This window comes from Leptosomus discolor, chromosome Z (assembly GCF_034619465.1).
Source record: "Leptosomus discolor isolate bLepDis1 chromosome Z, bLepDis1.hap2, whole genome shotgun sequence".
Taxonomy (NCBI): domain Eukaryota; kingdom Metazoa; phylum Chordata; class Aves; order Leptosomiformes; family Leptosomidae; genus Leptosomus; species Leptosomus discolor.
The window spans coordinates 4767705-4793759 of record NC_141419.1 but is presented as its reverse complement, the minus strand read 5'-3'; the positions used below and the strand labels follow the sequence as shown (position 1 = coordinate 4793759).

Genomic DNA, 26055 nt, shown 5'->3' with positions numbered 1-26055 from the left:
CACAACAAAGGAGTAAAAGCCCTCTGAATAAACTCTAGACTCAAAGCAGAGATAAATCAACATTTACATACTATCTCTGCTTTGATGCTTTGGGTCACATTTTCAACTGATTGGTACATTGGGATAATTCCAGATAAATTTGTAGAGTAAAGACAGTTACACTGATGAGGATCTACTGCTGCTTTGTTCAGTCTGGTGTTTAAATTGCTGATCATTGTAAAGTATTCATCCGAAAACACGCTTGCACTTACATTGCACCTGCAAGCGAGTGTCAGTTCAGTGGATTGGCGGGGAAACTGCTCCCGATCAGTGCCTCGGATCCTCGAGTAGTGTGTGCTGAAGGACGATAAAGGCAAGGGCTGAAAGACACGTTAATCAATGCAATTGATTATATAGCATACGATTATATTCTGGCTGGGACTCCGTTGCTAATACCCAAGTTTCAAAGGCTTGGGAGATCAGAAAATGTGGTGCCTCGTTCGCTGTTGTTCCTTTAGGTGTTACGTTGTTCTGGCCAGTAGCTGTGATTATGGCATGGGTGAGGATAGCTCTGGTACAAAAATGTCCCTTGTCCCCAGAGTGTTCATAACCACAAGCAGTCAGAGGAAAAGCGCAGGTGTCGTTCACCAAGGTGCTTGGTTCCCGGGGGCCAGCCACCCGCTGTGGCAAGTTTTCGTTTCTATTCATCATTCTGTCTTTGCTGTCTGAGCTGTGACGCCGGCTCTCCAGAAACGCGCTGTTTAATAGGGTTATACCTAGAAAGGGATGAATTTTATTTGTTTGGCAAAAGCATTGTTTGAAACACATCATGCTACTTTTTTTTTATTATTATTATTATTAAACAGCAAAGCAAAAGGCTTGCCTGACCCTGGGGACACTGATTCACAGGGTACTCTGAATCAGAATACATTACAGCGTACATACAGAGTACATCAGCCAAGCCCATTATAGGAGATCTGGGCAGCTGAGATCTGGCCAGCCTGAAAAGTCCCTCCAGGATGGGAAGAAAGAGGAAAGCAAAAGGGGAGAGCCAACCCTGGCTGGATCTCACCAGGTCTGCAGATAGTCCCCAGCACAGCTGAAGAAGGCACAGCCACTGCTGGACATGGAGCAATGATACCCTGACGGGGCAGGGGAGCAAGCTGCATCGCGTGAGCTTTGTGTCAAGTGTCCTGCCCTGACACACACTTCCTGTGTCCTCTTGGGCAATGCGCTGAGGATTCACCTCGCCCACCTTCAGCTTGAAGCCAGGTGCCAAGTTTGTTAGCTGACTGAGTTTGCAGGCACTAGGAAGGGATCAGCACATCCCAGCCTAAAATGGGAGGACAGAACTGTCCTGTTGTCTCCCAGGGCATGTAGGAAGCCTGAGACTCAATGCATAACTCTGAAGTGGCAAACCTCCCATCAGGTTAATATTAATCTCTGCTCTTATTACTTTCTTAAATGAATGCTGAGGTTCACACAGAGATATGTAACATCATTTAGTGTGTTACTGCAGGATCCTCTGGTAGGATGTGATGAAGGAAGTACAGAAACTTGAGTAAAACTGGGCTCTGCTCTCAGTCAGGACCTCTGGGCTCTGCTACAGTACAAATAACCATAACTGATTACTAGACTAAAACCAGATTACCTGAAGAGCAGCAAAAAAGAAACAAACTTTGTTGCAAAAGGTTATATATCGCTTCATTGCTACCATTGGGGGGTTTTAATCCAAGTCTTGTAAAACTGTGATTTTTTTTTCTTTTTTTTTTTTTTTTAAAACCCCCCCCCCCATTTAAAAGCTGCAGCTGTTGGAGTCAGTGAATATATGAGAACTGAAACATAAAATAGCAAGTAGCTAGGTTTTTGGATGTGGAAGCTGGGGGGAAAAATCCATAAGCACTAAAAACAAGAGAGATAACAGAAAGCACCTAGGCTCTGAGTTATGAAACACTTCTCATTGTGTGAATTTTTTCTCATGGTATTTGAAGGACTGGGAGCTTCAATACAGTGTGCGTGTGTGTGTGTTGGTGGAGATGAAGGTTTGTGTTCATGAATACATGTGTACATAAGGTGTCCTTATCTGTCTACAACAAAAAAAAGTGAGTAGAAGTTTAGACCAAGATTTCAGAAGTGCCAGATGCTCAGTCAGAGGCAGTTATAGGCCTGTTTTTTGTGTTCTCCCTTTGGAGGCAGATCCCCCTGAAACTCAGGACACCTCAAAACTGAAGCGTCCGACATCACAAACTGCTTCTAGAAAAAATCAGCCATAATTCCTGAACTGCAAACTAATTCTGTGCTGTAATTTGTTATGTTAGGCAGGGAAGGCACTAAAGCAGGAATCATTTGTGAAATGTGATTGTGTGGGTGGATACCTCAAGGATGATGTTATCAGGTAAAACACAATGCCAGCTGGTGTCCCCCAAACATCACTCAATGCTGAATCGTCTCATGGAGCCCTTCAGGCTAAGAAAGGCAGGAACCAGTCCAATGCTGGAGAGGTTTATAGCAGAGGTTCAGGTCTGGTTCTGTTCTCCCATCTGCACTGAGCAGCCTTCGATAAGTCATTTTAATGTTAATCCCTGTGCCTCAATTTCTTCTTCTGTGATAAAAAACAGCTTCAAAAGCAGGGAGTTACGCTGGTGTAAAAATGGAAGAAAATTCTTGTGTTTGTGGGTCCTAAAGAGCTGTAAGTAACCAAAAAGGGCCAAGAGACAGGCCAGTTCCCTGCATATTACCCAGGTAGTGCCTGCCCCTGGAAGGTCTGGCTGGCTCTACGACGCTTTGGATTCAACCTGCAAACCGTTCCAACTGGTTCCAGCTCCGCAAGAGAGTTGGGCTGGGGGGATTCAGTCAAAGAGCCTGGCAGGGTTCTGTCTCCCCCAGTGTCAGCACAGCGCGCATCGCCCCGGTCCCCACCCTCGGGGACGCACCACGCCTTCCCCGCTGCACGGCCGGAGCCAGCCGCACAGCTCGCCCGTCTTCCTGGGTGCTGCTGAGCACCACTGGCTTGCCTCGACGCTGAGGAGTCTCAGCGCCCTTTTGGGAAACAGGAGCTGTTTCTCCAAGATGCCCACGACGGCCCCTTTTCTTTCCATCCCAGCCACTGCACCTTTCTGCTCCTCTGCACTTACTAAATGCAGGTCGATGCCCTGTCGTGTGCATCTGTGCAGGGTCTCTGGTTGAGTGCGACGGGGTCAGCCTGTCTCATGCACGGGCTACACAGACCACGTGCTCGTGAGCTGTCTTTGTGGGTGACACAGAGCCGAGGCATGGCTAGGACACATCTAGCTGTGGCGCTGAGTTAACGTACTGCGCTACCCTGAGGATGATCCTGCTGCTGAAATGCCCCTGAAGAAATCCAGTGACAGAGTCCGCGTTGTTACCCAGCTGCCAGAGAAAATATTTCGATTGTGTAGGCAGTGCAGGTCAGGGTCCGTGAGATTAGTGGTCTCCTTTGACACCTATGGGTTGACACTGTATTGTACTTGGCATCTAGGCAATGTTTTTCATTATTAGTCTGTAGGTTTGTTATGTTTCTTTTTGTGTGGGTTTTTTTTTTTTTTCTGGTTCTGTCTCTGTCTGGATTTTTGGCTGCCTGTGTGAATGGGCCTGTGACAGTATGCTCACTGGTGGCTGTATTGTCACATTGTCTTCAGATGTGCTTATTTATTAAACTTGCAAAGATAGGGTAAAACCAGCATTTAGCTGAGAAGTTTGGATTTAGTAACAAGGCCGCTTTGTGGGGTGCTGTCCTTCCTTGGCAAGGGAGCCTGGTTGACAGGCTAAAATCTCTGCCCCAGAAAGCAGTCGTGGTAACGCTGCTCTTCATCGGCCCTGCTCTCTCGAGTGTAGTGTTGATCCTTCCCCATGCTACTGATAAGAGGCTCTTGGGGAACATCAGGGTTATTTCAGTAGGGAGGTGAGTGTGATGCACAAAGCCAGAGCTAATGAAATCCCCCGCGTGACCTGCCTGGGGTATCTCTGAAGTCCTGCGGGCCGGGGTCTATTCTGTCCCTTTGAATTCCTGCTGCTGGTTGCCATGGATTCTCTGCTCCTTTGACAATGTGATGTTTCTCTGTAGCCATCAGCATCTGGCATGGCTAATACTTAGGTTGGAGGCTTAATCAGTTATAGGGGAGAGAACAAAGACAAGCAACACAAAGCTTAAAGGCCGGCAAAACCACCCACTGAAACCCAACAAAAGGCAAAAGGAATACAACCGTTTCTTTCCTGCTTGGCTGCTCTCCCCACCTAGACCCTTTGGGCATATTCTCCTGTTTCAGCATAGCCCTGAGTGTTTATTCATAATCAGGAGGCCACTGTTATGGTAGACTTGGCAGATAAACAGGGGAAACAGAGATTGGGTGGGATGGAGTGGGGAAAGGGGGCTGGTATCACCTTGTGTCAAATTCTAAACTGTTTGGAAACAAATAGACTGCTCCCTTCCCAAAATCGTGCACTGCTTTGCACATGACCCCGAGGCTCCAGCGGGGTGAGTCTGTGCACACAAGAAGGCAGGCCGCTGGTCCCACGTGTTTGTGTTTCACTAACCATCCTCGCTTTGTCTGAGCCACCGCACCAAGGCGACTGCCTGTAACTGGAAAGTTTGTTTTGCCAAACAGAGAGCAGTTTGCAGTGGACAAACATGGCATAGCCGCATGGAAGGGGCATCGCAGGGAGTGATGAAAGTAAAGTTCACGTGTGTTTGGATCCGGATTTGGATGTCTCTTTCCTCTGTCTCTACTTCACGGAGATTGCTAACGCTGAGTCAGAAGTAGGCTGTAGAAGCAAACTGACATGATGGTGCCCTGTAGCTGCATGAACTGAAATGCATCTGATGTCAAAAAGGTGCCTCAAAACATATCATCAGATCTGCTTATCTCCTCAAATCACCCTCTTTCTTCACATATTGGTTAGCCTCGTTGACTTCTGGAGCAGGGTCAGAGCAGAGCCGACCTCTCTGGAAGAGTAAGGTGGGATGGAGTCTGCATTACGTCTCAGCTGCAGAGCTGTCCCACCTGCAGAGTTTTGTCTTGGGCAATTCACGTGGCTCCACTCAAATGTGTTTCAGGGAGTACTAGGGATCGTATGAACTCTGGAAAAGAAAAAAAGATGGAACAGATGTGCAATCCCCATCATGTCACCTTTGTCTAAGTCCTCAGCTGGGTGAATCAGTGCAAGCTCACTGGGACCAATGCAGTTCCAGGCGCATGGGAGGACCCGCTGTGTTGCTGTGCTGTCGGCCCACTGACTTTCAAGGACTTTGTGGTTTCTAAGCCCTACAGGGTCCTGACTGAAGCCTCCAGTGAATCTTGCTTGGGTAGCTTAAAATGCTGCTGTCCTCATCCTCCAGTCCCTCCTTTCTGCTGGAGTTTGCCACTTTGTAACAGGAGTACTGTAAGGCAAGGTGTGCCCACACTTTAGCGCTCTCAAGTTCAGGGCACGGCATACAACTTTAGCAAAGTGCCTTTGGTTTATTATGCCAGGCTGAGGGTAGGGCAGGTTTTCCATTGTGCCGTCTCTGCTGCAGGGACGGTTTCTCCTAGCAGAGGCGTGGGGCAGCAGTGATGAGGTGGAGATGTCTGCACGCAGCACAGGCACAGCTACCCAAGGCAGCCAGGAGCCACACGTAAAAATGAGATGCAGGCTCCTAGGGCACTTTTCAAACTTGTATTCTTCACAAACCGGACACGTCTACAAGTGGCTGAGATCTCAAGCTCCACCTCCAACTTCCTTCTGCCTCCGGAGTGCAGACCAAGTGATAAAATGCTAAAACATCAGCCGCTCATGCATACAGTGGTTGTGCCACACCAAAGTGACAAGGCAGGGAGGCAGAACAGAGTCACACAAGGAGTGCTTCAGTTGAGGGCTCAGGTGAGGCAAAATAAAGCTCCAAAGCATTTTTCCTTGTAATATCTGTGCTTTTTTAAGCTCCTGAATGCTTTGTTGCTACATCTTACCACGGTGTGTTTATCTATGTTGATTACAAGTGATAGGAGCTGAGTCTCACCCCGAGAGCAAGCTCCGTTGCTGCCTATTCTTCCTTGAGAAGATCGGATTGAGAACGGGTGAGGATTCCTGTCCAGACAGGACTGAACAGCCCATCGTCAAGTCGACAGCAGTGAAATCTGAGTCATGCCGATTGCTCGCCTTGGAGACAGCAGCGGCACTGAAGGGGAGGGAGGGCTGCGTGAGAAACGCTAAAGACAACGAAACTCACAAAACACCTGGTGAAGTTTCATGCGCGGGGTGAAACTGGTGTTAGCGCATCCTCCCGTCGTGCGAGGGAGAAGAGGAGCAAACTCAGCGTCTCCGTTATACCAGCGCGCGATGGGAGCTTGCAGTGGCCAGGACCGTAACATGGAAGCAGCTGCTCTCTGTACCAACCTGAGCTCAGGCGCCTGCCGCCACGTGAGCACAGAAACCAGTGGGAATTGGGTGCCTCGGGCCATTAGCAGATCTGTTACCAGCTTCTCTTCTGTGCAGCTCAGATGTGGAGGGACTTTGCGTGGAAGAAATACGTTCTTTAATGAAAAGGTGGCAGCAGAGGCAGCCCTTGGTGGCCTCGTCTGTGCTGCTCTGGGAGAGACTGAGTACCATTGTAGGGCTGCCACTCTGCTCAGCCAAGGAGGGCTCTTGAGTCTGATCCAGGAGCGCTGCCAAAACTATCCAGGCACGGTTTCAACGCGTATTCCCTGCTGAAGACATGGCAGTGTGAGAGACTGGTGCACGTGCGGGACTGAAGCTGTCTTCGTTGGGCTGCCGGGAAGGATGGACCTGCATCCTTCACCCCATCCAAGGTCCACCTCTGCACCCTTCCAGTTTCCAGCCCAGGAGCATCCACTGAGCACCTGGCTTTTCACCCCGTTGGCGTGGGCAGCTCACACCAAACGGGCTGGCAGTATCTGTCATGGTTAGCAATAACTGGGAGTTTCAGAGATGCCAGATTCCTTTCAAGAGGAATTATTGTTCTCTGAATGATTCACTTAAAAGTCTAGCCCAGAACTTATTATAAACACATGGAGAGTAGCTTAATGGAAACAACATATTCCTTATAAAAATGCCATTAAAATGTAGCATTCATTACATGAACTCCTGTAGATTTTCTTTGCCTTTCCATAAAAAAAATCAGCAATTGAAAAAGTTCTGCTATTGGCAGCTTTGGAGGTTTAAAGAAATGTTCTTATATATTTCTTAAACTACTTCTGCTAATAAAAAACAGTCTGTCCTTCCTGGACATTTCCGTTTTGATGAAAAACTAATTTTTGTCCACAAAGTTGTTTTTTATGGTGAATAGTATGAGCTGTTGTGGTGACACCATATACATGAAGGATGTGACAGGAGTACGGCCACTGGTTCATCCTTTCCTCTGAGCGGGGTGAACCTGCAGCACAGAGCACACAGGGAATGCACAGAGGTGCTTCTGTGCTGGCTGCTAGTAGGATTTGCTGGAGGAAAAGGAAAGATGACCAATGTTTGGGTAATTAAGTGTCTGACAGTTTATTAACATAAGATGGAGAGACCTGGAGAAAGTGCCAGAAGAGAGGACAGGCAGGGCATTATTTTGGTATGTTGCTTCTCAGCTCACGTAGGCCCATGAGCCTCACCTTTGTCAGGAATTTTTTAGTGGAAGGAAGGGTGTTGTGATCTGCCTGTCTACTTCCCTCTAAGTAAAATTGCACACAAACGATTGAAAAAAACATAGATTGTAACTAAATTTAAAAACTATGAGCTACAGCAAAGAAAAACAATGGGGTTTGGTTTCATCTGGGTAGGTCAAGTTCTCTGAACACTGAGTGATTGTTTGTATTTGTGGGCTGCAGCTCCAAATTCAAGGAAAAATTTTGCAGTTTCCTGATCACATTGCATTCAAGTTACTGAATCCCACAACATCCCACCTTGACGGTGCATGATCTGCCTGGCTGGTAGTGTGCGCTTGCTGAGGAAGGAGGAGTTGCAGGTGGTGTCGTGGTGTTTTGCACCCCTGGGGCAGGAAGAGGGAAGCAGAGGTACATCTGCCTCTCTGCATGGCCCCACCAGAGAGACTTCAGTCTAATTTTGTACATAGCTTTGGGCAGAAAAGTTGTTAATCCCAAAGACTGTGGGAGTTAAGGACCAGGAAAGCATCCCTTCTCCATTCCAGCAGTGCCTTTGGGAAGCCCTTGGTGTATTCAGCTGGGTGGCACCGAAATTGCCGTGGAAAATTAGTATCCTTCATTCCCCGTTTCCTCTGTCTGGCTCAGTTTTAGGTCCGTGCGTCTGATGAAGAATGACACCATGAACTTCCAGAAATTCCCTTACACCAATGAAGATGAAGCCTGGAAAACCTACCTGGAGAACCCCTTGACGGCAGCCACCAAAGCTATGATGAGGGTGAATGGAGATGATGACAGCGTGGCTGCCCTGAGCCTCCTCTATGACTACTACATGGTACGTTCCCGTTGGGGCTGGGTGCCTTGGGGGAGTTTGTCCCAGAGCAGAAGCGTGAAGGTAAAATAGTGTTCAGTCACCTTAGGAGGGTACCCATCCGCTGAGCTCTCCACGTTGTTTGTGCAATGGTCCTTATAACACCCCCAGCATAGAGTGCCACTATTATCCCCAGTGCACAGATGGTAAACTGAGGCACAAAACACCATTATACTGTAAAGGGAACCCAAAACAGGGTGGAAAACTGAACCCGGGTGTCTTGAGACGCAGGCGGGTATTTCTTTTACCCGACAGCTTTCATATAAGAAACAGCAATGCTTAGAGACATGGAGCTGGAAGAGCTCTACGCCTTGCAGACCCTAGCATCTTTATTTTTCCAGTGCTGCTGTAGGATGGAGCTTCAAGAAATGTGGGTATGATTTAGCCCTAATTAAAACCAATAGGACTGATGTTCCCATTCACTTGGGTGCTTTTGAAAATCCTTCCCAGAACAAGATGATGTGGCTTGCCTAAGGTTACCTTGGGAATCCATGGTAGAAGCCCAGCAAGAGAGCCCAAGTCTCCTGCATCCTCACCCAGTGTTTGTTATTCACCCGGTGTTTTATCTATGAGACTTCACTTGCTACACAGACAAGGCTAATTTTACCTCTGTTTTCCATTAATAAAATCTAACAATAAACAAACTCTTTGTTCTGCCTTGTTCTAGGTCCCAAAGGAGAAGAGGATTCTTCCATCTGGTGTGATGGGACGCAATGAACTAGGAAAGAGGTTAGCTTCGTTTTTGCTCTCTATAGCTGTCTAATTCTCCTGCAGCTGCTTGCATGCATGATGGGTCTCTTAGCTTGCATAAAATAGACATCAAAGCACGGTGTTATTACCAACAACAGTGGAGGTTATTAACCCTGAGACATATATTAAAATTCTTTAGGCCAGATCCCAAGCAGGTATAAATTGAGCTACACCCATTTACACAACTGGGGATCTGTCTAGCTGTGTTCAGAGGAGTTGCACTGATTTGCAGCAGCTGAAGGATTTGTCTTTATTTCCTACTCTGTGACAACTAGAAAGGGAAAAGGGATTAAGCACTGGCAGCAAGAAGGGAATGACCAAGTCCTCTTCCATTCCGTAGGCTGATGAGGGTTTCTGTTCCACTTGCTTTCAATCTCCTAGGATTCTCTTCCAGTGACTCCCACTTGTCCTCTGAGGTTTTCAGATAATTAACTATTAAATTAATGGCTTATTTGCCACTATGAGTTCAGTTCCCCTTCCTGGATGCTGTGTACTTTGGCAACCTTTTCTGGTTGTCTGTTTTTAACTAGTTGACAGAATAAGCCTCTTGAATGACACTTCATTCCTTCTTCACAAGTAAGCTGAGTTAAGCAGTTTTCTCCTCTCTGAAAGGCCACTGCGTTCTGGACAGTGGTATGTTTTTTATTAACTATGGAAATTTCAGCATATACCTGAAGGTGAAGCTCTCAAAGCAGAGTGGGTGGGAGCTACTCATTCAGCTTTACTTCCCTTGGGGGTAGCTCATGCTGCCAAGAGGTGTGCGGGTTGCTAATGTCAGGGTTGGTTTGTTTTCTGAGCATGGTAACAGGGGCAATAAGCCACCTTTTCCCAGCTCAGCTAGGGCTGCAGAGTCAGCAGGGTCACAGAGCCACTGCTGGAGAAGGGACCAGTTCTTGGGATGCTGCACAAAGGAAGCATTTCCATATGCGACAGGAGTGTGTGTTTGTTGATGTCTCTGTCACTTGACAGCTCCTATACTTAATCTTTTGTGCTCTGAAGTCTGGGCCATACACTTCACTTCCAGTACTTCAGCCACGTCAGTTTTTCACTGATCTGATGTTCTCTGGGAGTTTTGCTTCCTAAGCTCCTGGAGTTTGTGGTGAATTTGAACAAGAATCAGCCTTAAAAAAAAAAAAAAAGTTTTAAAAAATCAACTTTCAGTGTCAATGAGTCCTGAAAAGACTAAGATGGAAGGACCACATAGCAGTTATCTTATCACCCCTGCTGCTCTGAGTGTTTCGTGTCCTAAATAAAGAAATAATGGATATAGGCCCTGGATCTGCAGCCCCAAACCACATCTAAACCATGTTCTCTGATTCCGTGTGATCATCCCTTATCTGCTGAGCACCTCTGGCTCTTGCTGATTGCACTGAGAGGTGTGTGGGTGGGTGGAGATCACCCATGGGCCTGTGAGATCTCCCATATCAAGCAGGAGATGCACATAGCTGACTCAAGGTCACCTGGCAGCTAGACTGTGCAGTTTGCTTCCCAGCAGCACATCCAGCACTTGCTTCTTGCTGTGACAACTTGCTGAGGTTGTCCACACTCTGCCCTGGTTTGAGACAGGACCCTTTCTCCACCAGGCACTGCCACGGAATGGAGTACGACCCAGAGATTGCATCCTTTGATGGCTCAGCCCATCTCATGAAGCTCTTGTCTGAAAATGTTTCCATGACCCAAGAATATTGTGAGCCACAGAAGAAGAATGGCTTAAGTCTTGAAGGCGTCCCTGCTCCTCACAAGCCAGCCATGCTTCCACCAGGCACTAGCAAGCTGGATCCCACCCCAGACAACTACATGGTCCCACCAGGGGATGTATACGACAACAGCTCATTGAACTCCCTCTTCGAGACCATCCCAGTAGCCCCACCACAGCAGAGGTGGCAGCCAGACAGCACTTTCAAAGAGGATCCCCAGGAGGTCAGAGCCGTTAGTGGGTTGCGTGCTGGCAGCAGGGGGAACTGCGTGAGGCTGTCTCTAGTTTGGGGTTTGCTCATGCTGGAGTCAGTGGGAGCTTTGCTTTTGCATTAGAAGCTTGATGTCATTCCCATTGCTGGGGGTTTTGTATTGATTTTGGAAGTAGGATGAGGCTGTGAAATGAGGGTCTATTTTATCTGTGGCCTCTGTTGTAATGTCTGGGAAGAGGTGGATGGGCAAAGCAATGAAAGATTCTGCTTCTGACTGTTTTGTTTCCACTTGCTTACAGTCGCTACTCTTCAGCGATATCCTCAAACCCCAGCCAGAGCCACCTTGCCCTGAGAGTTACGCTACGGACAGTGTTAAGAGGTAACTGCCAATCCACGGTCTCTGGGTTTCCAGCGCCCTTGGCTGTGTCCCTTTCCTGGGGAAAGGCTGCGTCCCTTTCCTCAGCCCAATGCCAGTCTTGACAATGACCATTGCAAACTTACAGATCTCATGCTTTTGCAGGGACAAGTTGTGTCCCCCTGGCGTCTTGGGAGCAAGTTGCTGTTCCGTGACTTTTTAGACAAAAAGTAGTGATGAATTTTAGTGTTTAGTAGTACAAGGCAGGGATTAGGGTTTGAAATGTTTTGCTGAAAAGGAGTCAAATCCAGTCTTAAACTCAAATTACTTGATGCAGTTGTGCCAGTTCATGTTTTTAGCTTGAGATGTGTGTGGTTCAGGTTGTACTTTGTTGGCCAAACTGGTGTAAATCCAGTGCCGACTCCTGCCACTGCTGTGGTCACATCTCATGAGCACCTTGACCTGCACAAGTGCAGACGTGGCACTGAGGCCTTCCATGCAAAGGTTTGCTGTGCATTACAGCTCCTTCCCAGGGAGCACTGCATGGTTCCCAAGCTACAGATACATCCAGGAGGCTGCACCATATTTCCACAAGCTACCTGGAATGGGGTAAATGACAGAGAAAATGAGGGTGACAGTTGATGAGAATGATAAGCAGCCTCCTCCTAATCCAAGATTTAGATTCTCACTTTGGGTTTAGCACTGTTAGTCAGCCTTCATTTTAGAAGGTGCCGCTGCCGCTCACTCCTTAAAACACGAGAGAGATTTCTTCCTCCTTTCCACCCCTCTCTCAGGCAGAGCTTTCCTGCTCTAGATACCTCATCAAACCTCTGAGTAGGTAACATTATTCCACCTCCCACTTTTTATTTGCCTCCTGAGTCACCTGACTCCGTGACTCAACTGTCAGACGTGGGGATGTTCACACAGACAGCAGCTCGTGTTAGTGAGCGAGAGGCTTTCTGTTTGGTGTTTATTTGTGCACTAAAGTTCTCTGGCTCTCCTGGCTCTAGATAAGAGGAGCTGCCAAGCCCATCTTCAGAGATGGCATCACAGGGGAGGTGGAGCAGGAAAAGGAGATGGGTTGGTGACTAAACAGGAATACGATGAGCTTCAACTCCAGGGCACTTGAAGGGTCTGTGTGAAGGCTTGTGTACAGGTGGAGGCTTGCACAGATTCCTCACAGAAGAAAATAGCTTGAGCTGTAGCCTCATGGTTTGAATGCTTATGGTGCTGGTGAATGCCCAAGAGCAGGACTTCTTGGAAATCAGGCTCTTCTTTTAAATTAGCTTGTCAACAGTGACAGCTTCCTCTGTGTAAGACTACAGACCTTTTCTGTAAAGACTAAAGTTGTTGCCTACCAGAAGTTGCTTCAACCAGCTGGGCTTCTGAGTCCATTTTTGAGTACCTGGATAAACAAGCAGATGTCAGTGTCCTGCAGGTCCTCCTGTTTCTACAGGACCCACTAGGATACAGTCTTCCTGGGTCAGGCCATTTATGGGTGTGAATTTAGAGATGGGAACCTGAGTTTAGGTTGTTGTAAAAGTCTCATCACAGGTACCTGTTTTTGTTTGGTTTGGTTTAGGCTTTTGATTGTGCAATGGTTCTGTAGCCATCCACAGAAAAATACTGGTTACGATAATGTACAGGTTTGGTTTTTTTAAGCCAAAACCAAAGGGTAAAATGAGGATATCGGAGATCTTCTGCTCCCCAGGGTGTTGGGGAGGATCAGTATGTGCTGTGCTGGGAGGTGCTCAATGCTGTAGGGGCATGTGAGATGGGGAATGGGGCACAGACTCCTGTGTGCACAGTGTCTGTAGCCTGTAGGGGTGGAGACTAGCATGTCTCTTGTTTTGCTTTTGGAGTGAAACAGCAGCGTGTGCTTATTCATCATTCTCTCTTTGTTCCATACAAGTGACTTTGAATATACTCTGGGGTCACCCAAAGCCATTCACATCAAATCTGGGGACTCTCCCATGGCCTACCTCAACAAAGGACAGTTCTACCCCATCACGCTGCGGACGGCTGGAGACAGCAAATGTTTACACTTGTCCTCAAATAAAGTGAAGGTAAGAGACAAGCTGACAATTTTGCTGACACACGCTGTAATCAGACATCCAGCAATTGTACCGGCCTGGGAACAGAGCTGAACATGAAGAGTAATGGCTTTGTGGCTCATGTTGGCTTAAAGCAATGAATGGGATGGATTCACTCATAACAAGCTAATCCTCTGATGCACAGCAACAGCCTTCATGTTACCTGGCAGCTGAAACCTTTCAGAGTAAGGTCAGGGATGCACAAAAGGCCTCCCTAGCCGATGGCTGGCTGGGGGCCCTGGTGAGAGGACTTCTGAGCTAGAGAGAGGTTCCCCATCTTGCTCCCGGAGCCACCCCTGAGACCAAGCTGAGCTTGAATTCCCACCAGAGAAACCTGGTCCTCCAATCCTGAGCAGTATTCAGGGGCTAGACTTTGGACATACAGGATTCCTGAAACTGAGAATGTCTAGAAAAAGACTATTTAGGCTGTACCAGCCTAATCCTTGCTGCAGCACTGCTAACATTCCTCCCACGCAGGGTCCTTGTGCGCCTTGGAGTCGGTGGAAACTCATGGGCAGTGCAATTAGGGGGCATACAGGGCATCTTAGTTTTGCTCCTGGCTCTGCCACTGCCTGCCTGCATGACGGTGTTCAAGTCCCTTCCCTTGCCTGCCTCAGTTTCCCCAGCTATAAAACATTAACAGTGACACTAAATTGCCCTTGTCCTGTGCCCGGATGCACTGGATGGAAAGGGCAGCAAGTGCACCAAGCATTAGCCTGATATGTGCTGATATGGGGTGTCCTTCGCTGTGTTACAGAGTGTCGTGATGATTGTTTTTGACAACGAAAAGATCCCGACGGAGCAGCTCAAGTTCTGGAAGCACTGGCATTCCCGCCAGCCCACGGCCAAGCAGAGAGTCATTGACGTCGGTATGAGCGGGGCTGTCCGATGGCGGTGGCTGGGTGGGGTTGATAACTTCTAGCACCGTTTTACTGCATTGCCAATACACAATAACTCAGTTGAAGCTCCAGAATCTGGCGCTGATCTGCTGGCTGCAGATCCTCTCTGACTGAGGAGCTCTTGCGGGTTTAAGGTGGTGTTTGCCAAGTGTAGGGACATGTGCTAAGAGACCAAGATACATCAAAGAAGAGCCTCAGTCAGAGAGACAGAAACTGCTAAACCATTTTGGCTCTCACAGGTGTGACCTATGGCCTCTTGGAGTCTAGGAATCTGAGCTAGAAAAGGCTTTGGTACTGCTTGTCCTTCTCCACTGCCACCACGCAGGCTTTACAGTGTGTTATGCTTGGCCAGACAAAGGTTTTGTCCGTCCAGCTGAGCACCTTGCAGCTCAGAGCGAGACACAGTTGTTCCAACTTAGAAGCAATCTACATTGACTTTGCATAACATGGCTACTCAAATAGCAGTCACCAGCCAATACCTTTGAGTCCTTTCTGGCCCATCCCTTACATATGCACACAAGGTTTATCCAGTGGTACCAAGGATGGCCTCTCTGCTGTATTACAAGACTTCTTTTAGCCTTGGAGTCAGTGAGAGGCAGGCTTTTGGGGAGTGGAAATCCTAGGGAATGTAACTTGCTTTGCAGCCAAAGTATAAACTGCTTCTCCATTGCGTTTCAGCCGACTGTAAAGAAAACTTCAACACAGTGCAGAACATCGAGGAGTTAGCCTACAATGCGCTGTCCTTTGTGTGGAACATCCACGAAGAAGCAAAGGTACAAACTGCTTGTGGAAGGGATATGGGAAGCCTTGGTCCACAGCAAAAGCGTAGCCTCCTTTCTGACAGCCCAGGCACACCACCCCCACACCCCTTCCACTTCTCAGCTGAAAGACAGAAAGTTTCAAATCCAAACAACACCATTCCAGTGGCCCCACGTAGTGTTTGTCTGCCAGGACAGTGGGGAAGGACACCATGCTTCTCTGTGTGTTTAAGCATTGCCATTAGCTAATAAACACTCTGGGTACACCTGAGACTGGCTCAGAGATGTTTTTTTAGTGCTGATGGATAACTCTGAAGAAAGCCTTTTGCAGCAGGCAGCCGAGATCAGGGCTCTGCTCACATGTAGGTGAAGCCTATTTAAATAAACCACAGCTTAGGGAACAAAGACCCTCCTTTCAAGGCAGCATTTTGATGCAGAAATGACTGACCACCCTTCTGTGGCTTGTGTGATGTGGAAGGGAGCCAGGCAGGTCACAAGATCCCTTTTGACCTCAAAATCTGTAAAGCTTATATCAACATCTTTCCAGCTCTGCTGTCTCTTCTGTGTCTCTTCAGAGTCTCTCATTAACACTTTGTATCTAGTGTGGATTGAAAGGAGCATGTAAAAAGTAGTAACTAAGGAATTAACTAAGGGAAAAAGAAAAGCATGAATACCCCATCTCTCTGAAGCTGGTATCTTGGGAAAACTCTGGTTTGCTTTGGGATCTCAATAAGCCCTTCTTTTAGCCCAAAGGCCACCTTGGTCTTTTACAACCCAAGAGGTTAACAAATGTCTTCAAGGCAAAGTTGTCAGAAATGGAAATATGTCAGGTATGTGGCAAGCCCTCGGGGGCACCTCAGCAGAACTGGATTTAACTCTTAGCAGAAACTCCCAGTACATGCACTGGCCTGGGGCAGATAAAGGTGAGACTTCAGAGAGCTGGGAGGGCTGGGAGCCCCGACAGGAGGGGTCAGGTATTTGGGTCGTCTGTAGCACCTGTTCCTTCTCTTCTTCCCATTAAACTTCACACCACAGTTAAGTGGTTTTCTTTTCTATATATAGGGACTGACTAGATCTGACATTAGGTCTCAGGCTGAAATCCTCAGCTAGAGTCCTGCTGAGGGAGCTGTGGGAGCTTCTTCAGCTGCAAATCTGTCCCCAGAGTCCAAGGGAAATTTCAAGGCCACACAAATGAGTTGGTAATTTGGAGATACAGTGTGGATTATATCTGTGCTCGGCTTTTCTTCAGAAGTTTCCACTGGAGGTAACTCGGTCCTAGAGATAAAGGAGACCAGTGTGTGATGAATATTTATTTGACTAGCAGCAATGATTTGTAATTCCTGAAGCTGCAGTCTAGCCCTCCTCCCTGCCTCCAGGGCATTGCTGTCTGAGGGTCCCTTGTTCAAATGAAAGATCCGCAATATCAGCAAGAACATCCCCAGGCAGACTTTGCATCTGGTCTGACACTTGCCTGAGCTGATGGGAGTGGATAGCCTAAGCGTTAATGAAGAGCTGGAGAGCTGCAGTAGCTGTGGGAGGAGGCTGTGGCTAGGAAGGCCTGGTCGTTGTGCTCAGGTGGGAAACCAACAGCTCACATGCTTGGCTGAAGCTAGGAGGGTCGGAAGGATGTCTCAGTAGCTGCTTTTGTTCCCACCCATTGCTCTTACTGCTGTTTGAGAAGAATGTTTTCAGTCCCAACAAGCTGTATCAATCTCTGTTCCTATTTGCAGGTGTTTATTGGGGTGAATTGCCTGAGCACTGACTTCTCCTCCCAGAAAGGAGTGAAAGGTGTCCCGCTCAACCTCCAGATAGACACGTATGACTACGGCAATGGAACCAGCCAGCTGGTGCACCGTGCCGTCTGCCAGATCAAGATATTCTGCGATAAGGTAGAACATTGCTTTTCCATCAGGTTGTCCAAGAGGTATTTTAAACTGGTGGCCGGTCACTCCAGGAGAAAAACCAGAAAGGTTGTGAGAGCCTAGAACAGCCTAGAGGTCAGGACTGAGGAACAGAGATGGTTTAGTCCCCTCAGCTGAGTGAGACGGGACAGTGGGGATGCATCTGCACTGCTGAGGCCTTTGTAGAACAGAGTCATTAGAAAGTTTTCCCCGTGTCAGACCTACATGGGGTTGTGCCTCATAATAAACTCTATTTTTGACAAGAATTTAAATAGCAGAAGAGACGAGAATCTCCTTAGAAGTTCTTCCCCAGCCTCAGATGTCTTCCCATGGAAAAATTTCTCACAGCTATTTTTGTCTGCATTTTTCATTTTTAAAAGCAATTTTTTTTTCATTTTTTAATTTATAAGAATCAGAAAGTTCCGGATGGCTTGTAAAAGGTCTCTGAGATGAGCATTTTTGAATAAAGGCTGCCTTTATCTTAATGCATTTACCTCCCAGAGATGGCCAATAAACCCTCTCTTGCCAACGTTAGAATTGTCAACATGATTTTTCTCTTAACTTCCCCACAGGGAGCAGAGAGGAAAATGCGGGATGATGAAAGGAAACAGTTCAGAAGGAAAGGAAAGTGCCTGGACTCCAACAACAATGGTCAGTGTTAAGAGTTTGTTACCTGGTCCGAAGCATGTCGAAATCCATGTGGGCTTGCCCGTTAACTTCCACGGGATCTGGCCCTGGGTATTTCCAAGCCTGATGAAATCAGCACCATTCAGAAACAGCTTGTCAGTCAGGTCCTGACCTGGTCTCCTACCAAGGCTCTCAAAGCCCTTCATTAATACTAACCAACCCTTCTGAATTGTCCTGGGGTCTTGGCAGGGAGCCTTCCCTAGGGCAGACAGCGCTGGGCAAGCCCTGAAGACCTGGTTCTGTGGGGTCCTGACTTTTTTCTAATATATCTGTTGGGAGACCTCGGGCAGGCGCTTTCCCCTCTCTGCATGTAGTTGCCTCTTAAACTGCCATCTGAACTGAGCTGAACTGGACTTTCCATCTGTAGGTCTGAAAGGCTGTTTGCTCTCTGGCTTCAGAGGGAATGAAATCACGTTCCTGAGGCCAGAGACTGACCTCGAAACCCAGCCAGTCCTGTTTATCCCCAACGTCCATTTTTCAAACCTGCAGAGGTGCGGCACGGTAAGTCCCTTCAAAAAAACAACCAACCTGTTGCCCTGTCACCCCCATAATTTCCAAACTGATCAGTCCCCCAGACACGACTCGTGTTATGTAAGAAAACAAAACCAAACCATAATTCTTCTGTGGAAATGTGGTGAACTTGAAGACGTAGCTATCGGGAGCGGCCTAGATAGTCATGCAACAGTGATGGGCAAGATAACCTTTCCAGTTCCTTCCAGCCAGCTATTCCTGTGGTTTACAGGTATCACCTGCAGCTTCCACAGAGGACTGGAGTGGTAGCAAAAACACTAGCAGAAAGTAAACTACAGAAAAACGTGACCGTGTCAGTCCCTGGAGGGGGGGACGGGACATCTCTCACTTGTCCTCTGCCCTTCTCTATCCCCTTCAGCCTGAGGAAACCTAGACCCAGCCTTCTTCAGAGCTCGTCAGTGTTCCCTCAAGAAGCAACTGTCTCAGTGTGTCAAAAAGGGGGGAAAAAGCCATCTGTGACAATGCTGTAGCATCCTATTGCAGCAGCTGCTGTACTGATGCATCAGCGTCAAAAACAGGGACTAGAAGAATCTCGTTTGTGACCAAAGAATTCACTGAGAACCTTGGTCCTTGGTCCCAAGCAGGTTATGAGATTTGACCTGCTTTTGGGTCTAGCTAGATATGTGTTCAGGTCTCTTCTAGACAGAGCAGGAAAATCTAGACAGGTCCTTTAGATCAGGTTTCATTTAATCCAAGAAACACATACAGATGTTTGGCTTTAATTATGTAGGAAAAACGATAGGGAGGGAGGGAGGAAGGAAGTCATGTTTAAAATGTGCCCATGTTGCCCCCCCCCCCCCCCCCTTCATTGGCACACAGTGATACTGTGCAAACTAAAAGATCGATGTTTCCTTTCCATTTCAAGGTGCTCCCTCCTGCTGTTCCCAACTCTGCAAACAGGTAAGGATGAAGCAGCTTGTATTTCCCACCCATCAGCTGCTCTGTTTCTTTGCGTATGTCATGGTTGTTGGATAATCCAAGAGGCATATATAGCTATAGGTGCAAAATAACACAGTGCAGTGTCTCCCTGATGCTCTGAGTGTCAAAATATGTGTTAAACTCTGGCCTAGAGTGGACTCAAGGGATGCAAAAACGCAGATACATTTCTTTCCCTATCAGTGAGTCACTCCAACATGAGTCAGGTCCATGACTGTCCTCCTGTTCTTATTGAGACAATGTTTGAAAGAGGAGGTGGTCACAGCACTAGCGTTGAAGGGTGCAAGTAACCAGAGGCAGATCCTGCTGTAAAATAAGCCGGAATGAAGTAGAAATCACCCTTGTAATGGGAGAACTGGTATTAACCTGAGGCTTGACCCACTGTCTAGTGATACCAATAGAGAAACAATGATGTGAAGGTGGAAAAGGGTTTTGTTCATGATGTGACTCCAAAACCACTGCCTGCACTCACCAATGTCCCTGTGTGGGTCAGGCAGGAACACTTTGCTGCTGTAATTGCAAAACTGATACTTAATTGCTGGATGTTTGTTGGAGTAATTGATTGTTTGGTCAAAAGTTCAACTGCTGGAATTGTTTTGTTCACTGGTGTGGTTCTGTCCTCTTGAGTGTCTTGTCTTCCTTTTGCTTAGGCTGCCCTTGAAACGGAGTGGTGCCTCATTCACGGATGAGTTTGACCCGATACCTCCAAAGCAAACCAAGGAGGAAGATCCTCAGAGAGGTAACCCCTGGGATGGGAACTCTTCTTGAACATAGTGTTTCATTTGATTCAGATAACCTTGGATCTTGAATTACATGAGGCCACATCACCCGGAGAACGTGCCATAAAGAGCCCTGATTCAGTGCTGTGCTTTATCTCTTTCAGTCTTGTTGTACGTGCGGAGGGAGTCAGAGGAGGTGTTTGATGCTCTCATGTTGAAGACACCAGATCTCCAGGGCCTCAGAACAGCTGTGAGTGTTAGCAAAAGACTGTGGCACATGAACAAACTGCAGATAAAAGGGCAATGGTACTTGGTACATAGGAAGGTGGATATAAGGCTGCTTATATCTCCTGTCTGCTTTCTCTTGGGAATGGAAATGGAAATTGTGAGTAGCAGGTGAATTCTGCCCACAGCTCCTGGCATGGGCTGTGTGCTGTTAGCGCTGCAGCGGGGAAGAACACACCTTGTGGCAAGATGTTTTGTTCAGATCATAAGTCTCCTCTTGTGACAACACATTCATATTTTCCATTGTAAAACACCCTTCTCGTTCTCAGGGCTGTAGATGTGCAATCTGAAGCCAATTCTGGGCCTCATGCTGGAATTCCCTGTGTTGTGTTTGAGGAGCACACAGACATATTTCTGTGATGATTATCAGCAGCGTCTCTGATAACCCACCCCTCTTTGGAGCTTGCTGGGAAGGAAACAAACAATAAACCTCTCAGATTTGGGGTGGCTTTATGGCTGCACTTTAAGCTCTGTTGGTTTTACAAACTTTTAAAAATAGAGAGTTTGAAAAATGTCAGCCCAGAGGATTCTTTGCCATCTTCCCCCCCGCCCCGCCGCCCCTCACCACAAAGAGTCAAAAATCTCTGCAGAAAACGTTTGTGGAAAAGCTACAAAACTCCTGTCACCCTAAGACTGTAACTGTTCTCGCCTAGGAGAGGTCTGCAGGGAAGCTTTGCAAATCAGATAAAACCTAAGCAAAAGCCGCAGCCGCAGGCAGACAGAGTCCAACGCTTTGTGTAGTTCCTCTCCCGTTTGGATCCATCAGCTCAACGCTCTCTGTGCCCAGCGGCTTGGAGCACCAAGCCCCAAACAGGCCAGGGAATGAGAAAGAAAGTGAAGATTATTCCCCAAGGTTCCCGGCCTGGCAGGAGCCATCAGAAAGAGAACCAAGGCCAAGCTGCAGCTGCCCGCTGCGAGACACACACACGTTCAAATCGTCCCGTTCAGATCATTGCTTCGGCCCTGTTTTGTGGAGTAAAAGGGAGGGGGAGTCCTTTGCTGCGGAACACCCCTGGCTCAGTGTTATCTTTGATTTTTATCATAGGAATTTCATTTTACAAGTACAAAGAATTGTCATGTTTTCTCTCACAGATTTCAGAAAAATATGGGCTTCCTGAAGAAAGCATTTATAAAGTCTACAAAAAATGCAAAAGAGGGTAAGCTAATCTCTCATCTGCTTTTATGCTGTGCCTCTAAAACCCCATTCTCTTTGGTACCCTGCCATAGGCTGAAATACCATTTTAACAAGATAATAAAAAGTAAAGCCATGTGAGTCTGTGCTATTTGGAGCATATAAAACTCGGATCTTTCTGGGCTTTAAAGATTTGGGATAATGCTTGTTTGTAGTGTATTTGTTTGGAGGGTAAAGTCTCCCAAGGAAAGGAAGTCGGATGAAGGAGGAATTGTTTGGGTAGTTTAATGGGTGATCCTTTGTGTCTCAGTCTGAAGGTTATGGAGAACTTATCTTGCTGCCATCGGAGAGGTATAAATGTTTGCTTCTGCAAACCAAGTGCCTAAAGGTCCCTGGCTCAGAAAGAGACTGTACGGGCTAAATAAGAGCGTGAGCAGCCTCGGAGGAGAACAGGAGAGATTTGAAAGGGCAGTGTCTGTTCCCAGCTTTGCCATCCCATCCCCAGAGCCGGGAAGTCAATAGGAAACTTCCCGCTCACTTTGGGAGGTGATGGACCAGGCCCTTCTTGGCACTGGTGGCTCTTGAGCAGCCCCAGTACAGAAACGCGGGTCCCACTTGAGACACTTGTCGGGCGCTGCTGGGAGACAGGCGTAGCTCTAGAGAGGGTGAGAGGGGAGGTTTGAGGAGCTGTGAAATGGCTTCTCGGGTGATTCCAGCGTGGTGCTGATTAGTGACTGATCCATGTGGGTCTCCCCCACGGCTGAGAGGAAACGGTGCTGGTTTGTGTGAGCTGAGGACCGGCCGCTGAGTTTTCCGTGGAGGATATGGAGCCAAGTGCTACTTTCAGAAATGTTTTCGGGACTAAGAACTGCCTCTGGGTTGTCCCCATCTCTGGCAGCGAGCTCTCCCTTCAGCTGATGGAAGGGGAACGACTCATAAGCTCCCAAGCTTATTTTCATAAAGTTAAATCCAGAGGCCTTCTTGCAGAGCGAGCGAGATATAATCAGGCTTTGCAAGCAGCAGTGACTGCCTGGGAGATGAACTCATTGTTGTTGCTGGCCCTGGTCCAGAGTTTGGGCATGAGGAGAGACAGGTAGAAAAGCAAGGCTGATGACAGGTCCCACGTCAGGCGGCCCTGCTGTTCTCACTAGCACGGCCCCCCCCAAGAGGTCCTCTGCGTGACAAAACAAGGGAACAGAGGCCCTGGTGCTGAGGGTTGGTCCAAAGCTCTGCTTCTGCATTTGCTTTCTGGTGACAGTGAGATGAGAAAGTCCTAAAGCTCCTTGGATGGGATCTTCCAACTCATTTGGTGTCACCATAACTTTATCCCGATGGGACTTAGCCTGATGGCTTCAAGAGAAGCAGAGCCCCCAGTGAGGCTTGGCGGCAGCTGCGGGGTGGGAGGGGGAGAGGCAGCCGTTTCTCCTCCATGCTGTGACGTGGTGTCACTGAACTGGGAAGCTGTTACAACCCCGTCACCTCTAAACCCACAACTGAGCAACCTTTCCCCGTTTAGGAGGGGGTTTAGATATGGTCCTAATTTTAAGATGATGGATGGGCCTTAGTGAGGTGTCTGAATTTGTCAGGAGGCTCTTCCACCTGTCCCTGGACTCAGGGCCCTCAGCGCTGTCCGATGCTGCTCATCCACTAGCCCCAGAAATGGAAATTTTCTCCCCAGATAAAAAGAGCAACACTGGTGGCCTCAAGGGAGGAGTTGTGCCATGCACCCTCAGCCAGAGAGTGCCCCGAGCCTGATCTCGAAGAACAACAACCATGAAGAACAGGGGTGGTCAGTTTATTATTGCAGCTATCGGACTGAGCCAAAACTCAGGTGTGTCAGCTGTGGTGGTGGCTTGTGATGTGGCCATCGCAGGTCATCAGGCTGTCATCAGGCAACAGCTCCTCTCGGGTAACTGGAACCAGCTGACTGTGAGCGTCTGCGTGGCGAGAGAGATCCAAGCACTGATGTGTTTGCAGGTGGACCAGGAAGCGGCACCGCTTCAGGGGAGAGGCCACCTATTCTCTGGTGTGCTTCGGTTTTGTTCACTACTTGATCTGATAAGTAGTGAAGGTTGTTTAATAATGACGGGGAGGGAAAACAGGCAGCTGTCCTTTCCATCTCTTCCCCAACATGGAGGAGCAAAGAGGTGTCTAATGAAAAGAAAAGGCAACACCTGGAAATTGGATTTTTAAAAAAAATAAATAAACTTGACACCTGGTTTAATGAAAGCTGGACGTGACTGAGCCATAGGTTATTGCTGAAGCATGGGGGACGTGAAAGATTTTCTCCAGTCTGCTGGATGGCAGGGTCAGACACCGTTCCCTGCTCCCCCAGATTTAATTTTCCTTTGAATACTTTTATCCTGTCGCTCCACCCTAAACAATCCTCTCCTGGTAATTGCAGCTCAAGGGTCAGATCTTCATCTGGTGTAAGCTAGTGAAGCTCAGTGGTACTACCTGGGTTTACAGCAGGTGAGGACCTTCTGTCAGCCATGGGCCGCCTTAGTGCGATGAGCTCATTCGGATGAACGTCGTCTCAGGGTGACTAAGAGCAGTAATAAGCAATTTCGTATCTTGGTGAGGTTTGGTCTAGAAAAACAATACAGGGCTCAGATTCCTAATCAACGCTCCCTTGAGTCTTTTGTGGTTGAGAAATCAGATGGAAGCACGGTAGCAGGAGGCACAGGTGACTTCTCTGGCTTGCTGCGCTAAGATGGCCGGAGATAACCGGAGCAGCTCTGTTGCAAGGCTTTCTGTGACAACCCGCCCGTGGGTACCTACGCTGTCCCTCTGGGGGCACCTGTCAGAGGCCAGCCTCCCCTGGGACCCCAGGCAGCCCCAGTGCTGCTCCTGTCCGGTGCCGGGAGGTGAGATGCAGCCGTGACGGTTATGATTTACCAGGAGGAGCCCTGGAGGGTCTCAGCCTCCCCCTGCGCTGGGTGGGAAGCCCTTCCCCGACCGCGCCGTGCCAGAATTACCAGCCTGCTGGCAGAGCGGTTTGTGCTCTGCCGAAAGGCAGCGCGGGGTGGAGCCCTGGGATGAAGCTCCCGCCAGAAGGGACTGGACACGAGGGCAGATCTCCCACCCTCACCTCCGAAATCCGGGCACGCTGGGCCGGGCCTCTGGCGAGCCTGCCCGTACGCCCAGTGATCAAACGGGCAGGAGCCGGTCGCTGCAACCCGGTGTGGCTGCACCCACCTCCAGGGCGCTGCCTGGCGGGACACTGGGGCCCCGTGTTTGTGCTGGTTGAACGGTCAGATTTGTTAGTCGCTCAGCTTTTTCTGTTTCTTGGGTTTAATCTTGGCTTGTGGAGCATTGCACCATTCATGCTATTGCCCCATTGACGACGAGAGGGGATGCACTTTCTGCAGAGAAACATCATTTGTTCCCTTTGTTTCCTCTGAACAGTTACAAATTTCACATCTGATTTATGGGATCGCGGTGGGGTGACGCAAAGCTGCCCCGTCCCTCCCATTACAGTAATGAGGGGCTCCTGCCTGGCACAGAACCGCAGCCTCGGGTTTAAAGCAGCTGTTGAAAATCCTTCCTTCTCCCCATGTCTCCACGTCATTCATTCCAGGTCGGAGCAGGTGTGTGACCTGCAGCGGGGCTGGAGGCGTGCCCTGGAGCACGGGGGTGCTCCCCGCAGAGAGGGCTCCCCGCAATGCTCGGGGCACGTCTGCATGGGAGGCTGCTCTGGAGAGGAGAAAGGCAGCCTGTTCCCAACCACTTCCGTTACTCCCTAAGCAGTCTCAGCTTGTTCAGAGCAGTGCACCCCTAAAAGGACGGGGGCAAGAAGTGAGGAGTGAGAAATTCTGCTCTAAATTCACACCCTGCCGTAATCCAGATTAACGTGCCTGGGTGGGAAACGCTGGGCCTAGGCATGTCAAGGGTAGAATTGTGCAAAGCTCTGTAGGATGTTCCTTTGTGTGGTATCGTGGCTTTAATTAATCGTGGCAGAGCCCTTCAAACTGGGTACGGTGGGTGCTGCAGTGCCTTCTGGTGCCTGCCCAGGGCTGTGACCCCCGCAGCAGCCTGGCAGCAGCCAACCCGCCCGGCTGGGACGGGACGGGGCGAGGAGCGTGGCTGCGATCACGCGACGCCGGTCAGTAACACGGAAATAAAGGCCATTTGGAACGGGAATTTTGTGTGGAGGCATTTCGGAGAGGGCCACCCCCGTGTCACCAGGCTTTGTCAGTGATGTCATTCCCAGTTCACGACTGGGAATCCTGAGTGTGCGGTAATGTCCAAGCCCTCCCGACTAAGCTGCTCCGCAGACCTCTCGATGGGCTGCATCTCACCCGGCCGTTCTCCCTCTCCTGTAGGATCCTGGTGAACATGGACAACAACATCATCCAGCACTACAGCAACCACATGGCCTTTCTCCTGGACGTGGTGGAAGCAGAGGACAAGTTCCAGATCATCCTCAAGGAGCTATAAGGAGCCGCAGGCAGCACTTACTGGGACTTCTCTCAAAGCCGGCAAGTTTGACCCCACGGAACTCGGCCTAGTGCCTCGGCTCGTTGCCTTTACTTGAATACAGTGCCCCTGGCGAGGGCCTCGGCCTCGCGGCGCCGCGCCGGAGACTGCTTGGAAGATCTGTTATCGATGTGAACGTGGAACTTCTCTCTGTTGAGTTATAATTATTATTTTT

General features: G+C 48.7%; 1 protein-coding gene across 2 annotated transcripts; it reads left to right on the top strand.

Moving 5' to 3' along the window:
- The first annotated feature begins 8331 nt into the window (after positions 1-8331).
- Positions 8332-25841, top strand: GRHL3 (grainyhead like transcription factor 3). Of its 2 annotated transcripts, XM_086479397.1 has the most exons (16): positions 8332-8412; positions 9116-9177; positions 9351-9353; positions 10782-11118; positions 11405-11484; positions 13373-13526; positions 14311-14422; positions 15131-15225; positions 16941-17099; positions 17684-17762; positions 18166-18299; positions 19195-19229; positions 19916-20004; positions 20149-20234; positions 21362-21426; positions 25727-25841. In XM_086479397.1, the coding sequence occupies exons 1-16, from the start codon at positions 8347-8349 to the stop codon at positions 25839-25841; spliced, it is 1671 nt and encodes a 556-aa protein (XP_086335523.1). In that variant the 5' UTR covers positions 8332-8346. The 2 variants fall into 2 exon arrangements, with proteins under 2 accessions (XP_086335523.1, XP_009951549.2); XM_009953247.2 differs by lacking the exon at positions 9351-9353.
- Positions 25842-26055: the final 214 nt, after the last annotated feature.

What these genes read in the sequence shown, in the direction of transcription:
- GRHL3 (XM_086479397.1), top strand. Translation starts at nt 8,347, where the DNA reads ATGATGAGGGTGAATGGAGATGATGACAGCGTGGCTGCCCTGAGCCTC. An exon ending in TCAAAGAGGATCCCCAGGAG is followed by an intron (nt 11,119 to 11,404) that starts GTCAGAGCCGTT and finishes ACTTGCTTACAG; the next exon opens with TCGCTACTCTTCAGCGATAT. An exon ending in GCAGAGAGTCATTGACGTCG is followed by an intron (nt 14,423 to 15,130) that starts GTATGAGCGGGG and finishes ATTGCGTTTCAG; the next exon opens with CCGACTGTAAAGAAAACTTC.